The sequence below is a fragment of the Chaetura pelagica genome, unplaced genomic scaffold (genome assembly GCF_000747805.2).
Source record: "Chaetura pelagica isolate M959 unplaced genomic scaffold, ChaPel_1.0 scaffold219, whole genome shotgun sequence".
Classification (NCBI taxonomy): domain Eukaryota; kingdom Metazoa; phylum Chordata; class Aves; order Apodiformes; family Apodidae; genus Chaetura; species Chaetura pelagica.
This window is the reverse complement of record NW_009954552.1, coordinates 2,611,816-2,622,560: the sequence shown is the minus strand read 5'-3', so window position 1 is coordinate 2,622,560 and position 10,745 is coordinate 2,611,816. Positions and strand designations below refer to the sequence as shown.

Below are 10,745 nucleotides of genomic sequence, written 5' to 3'. Positions count from 1 at the left end.
AATGAAAGGTTCCTGGCTAAGAGTTCAGTCCACCATCCTGTCCAATAATAGGCAGGTGACAGCGACTGGAACAGCACAGATATTGTTCAGACAGAGGAAGTTACGTGTTGCTATCTCTTTGAAGCACCTATAGCCAGATGCTTCCACCACTTCAGGACTGATTATACCTTTTGCATTCTTGACCATCATCAGATTCCTCATGAATTTTCAATTTATTTTGTTTTTTAATAAATTATACTATTTTATGCCAAAATCTATAGAGGACCTGATGATAAAGGATATTGAGGAAAAATATCGTCCTTATGCTGAAGTGTTTTCAACCTTGACCTTGGCCCACTGTTCTTGATCTGTTGCTGCCCAGGATCATATGACAAAACAAAACATGATATGAGTGGGTACCTAATCTTCACAACACTCAGCTTTTTTATTAGCTGTACTAAGAAGTGTTTGTGCTTATGTTCCTCTGCTTATTATGCATTTAAATTCACAGTATGACTAACAGAGTATTGACCAATGCCACATCTTTAACTATGATATTATAATGTTCATGAAATACATTTGTGATGCAATATTGCATATTTTCTGAAGTAGGACATGAACTCGAGAGGGCAGAGGATGTAAGAAGTACTTGTTTGCATCTGAGAAGGAGCTACAAAGACTGCAGTGCACTGAAATTGCTCAGTGAACAAAGCTCATTCTACAGCTTCTACAAAAGTATCACTGCCCTCCTTTTTTAAATACATAAAGCGGTAGTTTTGATTCAGTGTGCCCTCAAAATTGCCACATTATCTGCACATTTACATTACTATCTCTTCCATTGTGACTCAGCAATTAATTGCTCCAGTTCCTGTATTGCTCCAGTATAGTTCCCCTGGCTCCTCCTTCTATTCCCTCTTGTTTAATTTGGACCAATGTATACTGACCTCTACCAAAACTCATTAGCACTTCTGTTCTCCAGAACAGAAGTTATATCCTATTTGCTACCACCAAGGCAAAAAAGGCAAATTAATTGAAAAAAAAAATTGGAACCTTTTGATTAAATGCTTTTCTCAAACTTTTTTCCTCAACAGCAAGACACAAAATGCTGATGGACGAGAATCAGGGTCAAATCATTTCATGGCAGTTTCAGGGAGAAGCAGGCCCTATTATCATGCTTTTTCAGGTTACTATTTTTGATAAGTTTATCCTTTTTTGTTTAAAAAACCCCATCAAAACAAATGACTTTTGATTCATAAAAGACATCTTAGAGCTTTTTAGGCCTATTACTACTTTTATTTAACTGCCAAAGGTTGCTACCAGCCTTTATAGAGACAGAATTGTGAACAAAGGAATTTAGACATTTCAAAGCTTGTGTATTTTGCATACCAGTTGTATCCTTTTACATATTGGTAAACACTGCTGTTTGGGGTTTTTTTTTTTTCAAATCTGAATTTTTAAATACTTTTATTTTCCAAAATTATTTTTCTTCTCAGCTGGTAAGATTCTCTTGATCTTGATTTAAAAAAGACACAACACATTTTCAAGGAAGGACATGATGCATATCCTTCACAGAATTGATTACAGAGAAAAAAAAAGTTATTATGATATGAAACCCATTTTTTCTAATGTGTCACCCATGTTGTTGTTTTCCTGTATTAAGAACATATACAATTTAACAAATTGGAGATCCAGATTAACATTTTTTAATATGTAGCAATTGACACTTTGGTGGCTATCAGTAATGAGCCAGCATTTCCTTAAAAGAAAAAATATTATCTACTCCTACAATTACTTTTAATCCACATCATCAGGGCACAACTTGGATCCCTGCAAACGGAAATGTGTAAGTGACCCCACCCTTTAAGAGACCCAATTATACTACTGGGGACCCATTCACCCACACTCATCCAATTAGGTGGCTATGCCTGAATATACTGATTTACAAGAGACAGCCAGAAATGTCTTGTGTATTTCATCTATCTTACAACAACAAAATGGCCTACATATCGAAAAAACATCCACATACATTTTCAAAATGAAATATAACTAGAAGAAATCAAATTCAAAGCCATAATGAAATTATAATTTCTGATTCCTGTAATTTTTTAAATTTCCCTCTATATTCTGGCATTTTCTTAACTAACATATAAAAAAGTCTGTTTCTACATACATGACAGGTTTTCTTGCAATATCAAATTAGAATCAACATTTTTATTAGCATTAAGAGAATCAAAATTGTAACTATAGACAGACAATGCAGACTGTAACAAACCCAGATTATAAACTCTGTCCTAGCCAAACATCAATAACATCACCTTTTAAAATATCTGTTTTTAAAATCTAACTAAAGTTAATTAGTACATTTATTTCATAGAAATGTGCTGGATCGTATTTGAGAAAACAGTATTTGTTAAATTGAGTTTTAGAACAAACTACTTCCTTCTTGTCCTGACTGTTGTTTTTATAAGCTAACAAGGAAAAAAGTTAAGCTTCAGAAAGACAGGCATACCTCAAAGGGACACAGTGCCCTATCTCATAGTAATGAGTAATGGTTCTGTCAGTAATGTGGCTCCAACTAAACTATTTGTGTATCTGACATTTTGAGGCTTGTAAACTGCCCCACGCTTGGGAAAAGTGACCAGACAGAAACCACCCAGTACTTTATTCCCTTCAGCTTTAGTTTAAGAAATACATAAGAGATTTTAATTTAACCCCTAAGCAGACAGCAAGATCTAATACTTCTCTCCTAAGAAGCCTTAGTCTAGCATTAAAGGCAAAACCCTCAAGAATGAAATGCTCTCTTACAACACAGAGAAAAGTGATCTTAGGCTAAGAACTCGCGAGAGCACATGGATTAGTTAAGCAAAGCCTCAGTCCATACTGCACTGCACAAGAAGGCCAGTGAAATCAGGGTACAGTACCTTTCATCTTGTCCCAGATCCTCACTGTCTGGCATTTCAGATGTAAAACGGAATTATCTCTCTCCCTCTCTACCAATCTAGATAATCCAGGAAATGATCTTCTAGTCTGTTTTGTGTTTTAGAAGCGACAACCCCAGGCACCTGTGCTGTTTGCTGCCGAGCCCTCCCTTGCTCAGCCAGCAAATGTTTACAAGACATCCTAAGTGCCTGCTGGTCTTGAATGAAGTTCAGAGTGTTTGGCTTTGATTGGCCAAGGCTATAAATAAACAAGTCGTGACTCACCTAACACACTATGACAGGGTGTTTAGTAGCAGGCACAGCCAAAAGCAAAACAGGTTGGGGTTTTTTCCTTCTGATCACGTGAGGAAGAAATCACCAGCCAGTTAGTACATTTGATTTTTCTGCTTCCACTGGAAATCTTACTTAATGTCTCTTGTTTTTATCAGGTGTAAGTAAACAGCAAGCAAAATTATAGGAAGCTAAATTACACCAACTTTAAAGTAAAAAGCTTAAAAATGTAAGAGCAAAGAGCTTCCTCCAACTGTAAGAATATCCTTTTTTTCCTACTCACGTGTCAGCCACAAGCTGTCAGAAGAAGCAACATTATTCTCCACTGACTGAATTCACAGTTAAAACCACCCTAACAATTCTTCTAAAATAAGAACTAGGAAGATGAGTTTCCAATAAAGATTATTTGCATTTCTTTTAAATTCTGATGCCAAGCTTGTCTACCACAAGCAATCTTTAACTATCATATACCAGCCAACTGTATTTGAAGAGTCCTCAAAATGAAAGTATGCCCACTAGAGGAGGAGGTTTTCTGACAAAACATTTCAAATGCCTCTGAGAACAACCTAATGTGAATTAACAAATTCAGTTTCCCCTTATGGCTTTTTGCCACGTGCATGACAGGGGCTCTGTCCCTCCAGCTACACCTGCTACAACTCTTTAATTTTCAACACCTTATCTTTGCTGATGAAGCTTTGTTGCACAGCCCAAGACTCCAGGGAACACATATGTATGTTGTTCAGCACATTGCTCAGCACCAGTCCTTCACATGGCTTCCTTCTTCCATTAAACAGCTTCACCTATTGTTCTTTATATTTAAATATATATATATATTTAAAAAGAAATGTAAAATTACATCCAGAGATCTCCACACAGAAATCTTGTTTATTTCTGTAAGGGAACCCAGAAAGATCTAGATGTGTCTCTTCTATATGAGATAGTAGAAATTGTCCTGGGAATGACACAGCATAAAAATAAATTTAAAAAATAATAAGCAAAGCTGGAACAAAAGCTATGTCAGACTAAAAAAACAAGCAGCCCATATCTTTGATTTGGTAAGCTATATTTGGTGCATTGTGGGTAATGTATCATTCACTGGAAAGCTGCTTAACTTTCAAAACTACAAAGGATTCTCTCCTTTATTTTTATTTTAATAAAAAATGCTTCAAATTACTAGTAAGATCTAGATAAAAATTGCAAGTAATTGAAAACCACATAACATAGATATATTACTTCAAATTGCATCATTTATATTTACTATGTGAGCGTCTGAATTAATAAAATTATGTCAGGAAGTGGTGAGAAAACAAAACGAAACAGGAAGGCTGCCTATCTGTGATTGGCAACTTCCTTAACTCTTCTCCCAACATTCCACTTAGTTCCTTTTTCCTTCTCTTTATCTCATCCAATCTTGCATATTCATACCTTTCTTCAGGCTTTCACAAGACACCAAGAACTAGTAAACTAGTTCTTCCTGAACTAGTTTAGTCACTACTGAACTTTCAAAAGAAAGGAGGGAGAAGAGAAACAGAAATAAAGTCCTGTATCTAGATTGTGCAGGGCAATATATAAATATGTATTAATAAATGTCCCGTGCTACTCAGTAGAGACCTTTAGTGGTCACCTATAGCTGCATATTCCTATACCAGCCTCTCTTTTTTCTTTTTTGCTTCTCATAGTTACTGCTGAAATAATTAGAGCTGAATTTCCTTCAAGCTTACCCTGAAACAACAGAGCTAAATTCAAAAATCCTAATTAATAAAAAGGTTTTGTGTGAAAGCTTCATTAAAATTCTGAAGTCCTCTAATTAGGAAAAGAATCAAAAGAAATAACTGAAATGTGCAAACAGACAAAGGCGTCATTCAAAATTTAAATGTAGCATCAAAAATAAAAGCAAGCAAAACTAAACCCCTTGTGCAACTTCAGCTGCTTTTGTTTATGCGCATTGCAACATAGCCACGTGCATTTACTATGTAAAATGCCTTTTAAATGCATTTGATGACCACACTCAGGAGCTGAAAAGCTTTCAGTATAATGTCTATCCCTGTGTTTCAGTCTTGGAACTTGATGCACTCTTCAAGTACAACTTCAGACTGTTCATATAGTGCTTTGCTGCTACAGCAGAAAAATGGATCATTGTTTACTTTCACAGTTCCTTAGAACTCCTTCCCAGCCCTCATTTAGGTAAAGAGGATAATATCACCTTGTTTACTTACTGATAAGCAAGTCTTGGAACAACTACGTTCAAAAGTGTCTACTAAATGAATATGTAACTGAAATGTCAAGGACCTGTTATTTGGAAGTAGAACATTTATAAAACACTTCAATACTCAAAGACTAGTTTCTACTGATACCACTGCTCATCGTATTTGCTAATCAGACTTAAGAACAGCATGAGCACATAATTAGAGAAACTGCAATCACATTAAATAATTTTGCTTATTATCACAAAGACTAGAAAATTAATCTCAACTATTTTTGATCATTCTGAATCTTGTCCACCCAAGGGAAATTACAGCTTGTATCGGCCCATCTGGAGGTTTCCAGCAGATAGGGCTCCAGATTTATTTCACAGCTGCACAGGATGGAATGACCTCTCTGAGTACACTTAGGTGGAACAGTGGCAGGTGAGGAGAAGTACTGTACTGAATCAAGCCAAAGGGCTTCTGGCATCTCCTACTGTGTCCAAAAGCACAGCCTAGGGAAAAATGCCTTCTCCAGATAGTCTTCCAGACTCCAACATGAGCTTCCTGAACCAGCAGTGATGTCTGTATTTTTAGCTCTGAGAGGATTTCCATCCTGTGATAGCATTTCCAACATATCATGCAGCTTAACTACTGTTTGAAAAAAAACCAACCCAAACAACCAACCCCTACCCAATTTTGTTAGCTCTGATCTAGCCACTTCAACTATTTCTAGGAAGTCTTATACTAGAACAGGTAGATGACAGTTCTCTCTCTTTAGCTTTTCAAAGCTATTTTTAATTTTTGCAGACCATTGCATTCTTTTTGATGGGACTGCAAAACTGAAAGGTGGAGCTGCCCTAGAAAACTGCTTGCCTGGTACTAGAATTACTAAAAATCAGTTTCAGACTTCTTCGACATGGAAAACTCAAAGTGACTAGAAATGACAGAACTGAGGAAGGAAAAGCTCTTTCCCCACCCATGCTATTTTTCAGGGAGGTTTTTACTTTCTTGCTAAGTTGCAGCTCACGTTACAACTTCCTGAATTGCAGGGGACTTTGGTCAGTCTTCTCTGTCCCTTCTGAGTTTCTCCTTGCCACTTCTGAGGCCTCAACTTGCATGACTAATCACTGCATCTCTCTGCAGTCTCTTTGCTTCAGCTGCTGTCTTCCAGCCTTGCTATGACTGTCTTCTCACATTCAGCATTTTCTGAAAGTTTCCTCCCTTTGGCTCTGTTGGTTCCTCAACAGAAAGAACAAGCCCCTCCACCTATAGCGAGGTCTTCCCCCTGGCCCTGTTACTTCTGAAAGGAATGCGAAAGCACTTGACTTCATGATCAACAGGAAAAATATTGATTGATATTGATCATGTTCTGCTCTTGGTCAGCTCATTCAGCTTTAAAAGCCCTACAGTTGGTTACTTGTTTCATGCATGTAAGCTGTCATATGCCCTCAAACCTTCTCATTGTTCCAAACTCCTTTGTTTACTATAACCAGTTTAAGGTAGGAGAGACTAGAAATGTACACCATTATTACTGGTGACAGGTACTATTGATTTACACATTTAGCACCTTTTGGTGAGTTGCTCCTCACACTCTGTTGGCCCACATTACCACATTTTTCCAGAGTACTTGGTCTTTATTAGGATAACTTCAAGAATCAATTTTCCCATATTTTCAACATCCAAATTTACTGACTGTGTAAAGCTGACTTAAAATTACAAATGTTTGTGATATTTACTTAACTTTGAGATCCCTTCACACACACTAAGATATGCACAGGAGGCTTGTTTGAGAAGAGAAGCAGCCTTTTGTACAAACGTAAATGAGAAAACATCATGACAGACCTACCAAACATGCTGAGTTCTTTGCTGCAGTATTATAAGCCGGGTATAACCTCAACCCATTAAGCAGTGTGCTACACAACGCTTAAGAGACCTATTATGCACAAAACATAGTTTTGCATTTCATTTGTACCTAGGAGTAGGAATGGCAAAGAAAAACAAAACAAACAACCTTTCAACAGTCAAAGACCAAAACAAAATAAGCACTCAGGAAAATTTTTCTCTCTCCATGAAATCCTGCATATTATGCAGGACTCTTCTTCACACCTGAATGAAATAAGTAATTGTTAAAACATTTTTTTAAATCACAAGCTGCATATTCAAAAAAACCCAACAAAACAACCAAGATTCAGTTTCTACATTAAAAAAGTAATGCAACATTCAAAAACCTAACAGGATATTGCATGCAAGAAATAACTTGCTCAGCAGAACAAAGCACATGACTATGTATTTTTAAAGAACCATAAAAAAATTAAAGCACACTGACTATCAACACACACCAAACCTGATTTGTATCCAAAATAATGAATTGTCACTGTGAGGTTTTAGTGTTTCATCGTAAAGCACATAATTATGCACCACAGGTGCATTAGAGTATTTCCCAGTTTTCAAACACAAATAGAAAGAAGAGGTAATGGAAGTAAGAGACATTCAAATACAGTTTAAAAGGCAAATTACTACATTTTAGTCACATGAAGATAGCACATTTTCTCTGGTGCAAATATGATAATCATGCTAGATTTTTGTGATAAAAAGAGCTGGAGATAGGGCAGTAGAAGATTTTACCATGAAGGGTGAAAATCTCAACTGCTCTGGGACTTTTTTGCCATAGGATCTTGTTAAACAGCTATAAAAGAAACAGATTTTGCAGGAGGAAAAATCCCGCATAATATGTCACCTAGCAATTATCTGAGCGATTTCTAAAGATAACCAAATATTTTTACAATTTTTTTCAAAAGACACTAGCTGCTGTTTCATGAAATTATGTTGTTCACTATACCATGTTTCCTATTTACTGTATTTACTGTAAGACCTACAAAGGCACTTATGTACTAGGTTATCTATAATCATGATCTGTAATTCAGTAATGTCACATTAAATAATGCAGGTTTTTTTCTCTAGGCACACAGGCTACTCAAAATTCTGAACCCTTGCCCCCACACGTGTCTCTTTTGGTTTGTAGCAATCTGAATCTGGTTCTTCTCAGCAACTGGTTTCTTCCCCCACTGAAGAGAAATGACCTGTATGAAAGGCAGACCAAATAGCAAGACAATAAAACCAGCTTGCATTGAACAAATTGGTCAAGAGATTAAAAATAGTTAAGAATTTATGAAGACTTTAAAATAGAAACCTGAGAAGTTTGTTGTGCTTCCTAGCATAAGAATTTAACACAGCATGAAACAATACAAGACAACAGACTGCAAAAAAAATAAGAAAATGAGAATATCTAGAAAATAATGCTGTATGTAATTCAGTTAAGAACAGAAGTCACTCAATTACATAGAACCTCTAAGATAATTAGGACCCTCAGAGCTATATACATGGCAATGCCTATGTCTAAAAGATTTTTCTAGTATGCTCACAGTTCACTAAGACAACCCATCATTACTTTGATGTTGCTATCATGCTATGAAGAAGATTATACAAGCCTGTTTTCCACCTAATCATATTATTTATTCTTCAGTGTAATGTAAGAAGATCCACCAGAGAGTGGTTAGTGCCATTGCAAGCCATAACTAGATCCAAGTTCAGGACACCCGTCCTGAATTAGAACTTACAAAGCTTAAGGATGAGTGATTGCAGAACTTCAAGTATATTATATTGGAAGCACATCACACACATACTATTTATCATTTTGATTGACATCAACTCTATTCTTATGTCCCAGCTCAAAGAGCTAGACTTTTTGATTCATGTTCAGAATTGCTATCAAATATTTTCATACTAAATATAATTAATCTTGATTCCTTCATGGCCACAGACTTTTTCAATGCCTATATAATGAAAGTGAGAGAGATTGCTAAATTATACTGTTAACCTATCAATTTATTAACATAAATGTGTTAGCTATTTGTTGGTTTATTGTGTGACAAAAAATAAAATTTCTAGTATTTAATACACCTAATGGTAAAATTACAATCATATTCTCTCCCTTTAAAAAGGGCTTTTTAATTAGAATTTTGTCTTTATTCAGTCTCACTGTGGTAGTTCATAAAACTGTGCAACTGGGACATAAAAAATATTGTCAGTAACATAACTCAGTTTCATGGCCATATTTTTATCTGATGCAGCAACTGTTACTTCTATGCTACCTGTCAGTACTTTCCAACTCCAAGATTTGTAACAGCCCTTTAGCAAATTTTATATAGTATAATGAAAAAAAAAAAAAAGAAATGTAAATTTATATAAGCAAAATGTAAAGTATTTGCAAACTAAAACAGATCAGGGAAAACAGTGTCAGAGCACATGCCATTTTAGAAGCCCTATATTTGTGCATGCCGATAAACCAGCTTGTTTAAAAAAATATTAAAAAAACAGGAACCCCTTACCACAGTTCATGTTACTATTTCATTTCACGTTATAGCTCTACTGGCTGGAAAGAGAAAAGACATACACTTTTTAAATGCTAACATCAAAACTTAAGGAAAATAGTCCTACGTAATATAGGCAACAACATAGAAGGGCCAAATAGGCAATAATGAGAAATAGCAGGAAGAAATCCATTATACAAAGCAGTGGTATGCTTCACACAATGATAGTTCATACATGTACTCAATTGCAGACTAGATAGGATGGTTAATTCTCAGATGCACTGATGAAAACAAACCTAATTTTATCCTTAAGTGACTGGTGTGCCCAGTGTCTCACCAGAGTTTCTCCCAAGTAAATACTTGTCAAACCACAACCATTCTGCTCTGTGTGTTGTGTCAAAGCACAACATCCATCCCTCTATGAAAGAACTATAAATTTAAAGCTATGAAGGCCAATGAGACACCACACAGCTCCACATAAAAGGCAAGGAAGCAGCCAAGACTGCAAAAGAGAATGCAGCCCCCTCCCGCAATCACATCTGCCCCCCAAGAAACGTAAGAGTTACATGGCTCTTGGGTAATACAAATCAAGAAAGCTTCAGACCAGGAATGATGATCAATGAAGACCCACAGCTTAGCCTGGTTGTTATCGAAGGCACAAGCAGATCTGTGATTGAGAGGAATCCCCGGGGCTGGTTGGGCAAGCGCTGCCAGAACACGCAGCCAGAAGTGCTGAGAACCCCTGATAACCTTTGCCTTGCCTCAAGAAGATGATAACATGCGTGACATTTTGCTGAGAGGCTGACAGCACTACTGGGAAGTCAGACTAATCTCAGTTATTTGACTTCTGTCTCAAAATATAAAAAGCATACATTTTCCTTTCCCTGTTCCTTTATTATAAATTTTTATTTACATTTAATCCATCTCATAAGGTGATTTAGAACACATGTACAGAACACCATGTTTTGCACTGCATAACAGCAGCTCCTATCATAGTTAAA

General features: G+C 36.3%; 1 protein-coding gene across 1 annotated transcript in view; it reads right to left on the bottom strand.

The window, feature by feature from the left end:
- The window catches only part of FAM134B (family with sequence similarity 134, member B), a 19,081-nt gene extending 16,007 nt beyond the window's left edge, over nt 1–3,074 (bottom strand). Inside the window, exon 1 of the mRNA XM_010005085.1 lies at nt 2,901–3,074. Coding sequence (XP_010003387.1) covers nt 2,901–2,935 — 35 coding nt within the window. The 5' untranslated portion in view covers nt 2,936–3,074. The remainder of the gene's footprint in view (nt 1–2,900) is intronic.
- Between the last annotated feature and the right edge of the window lie 7,671 nt (nt 3,075–10,745).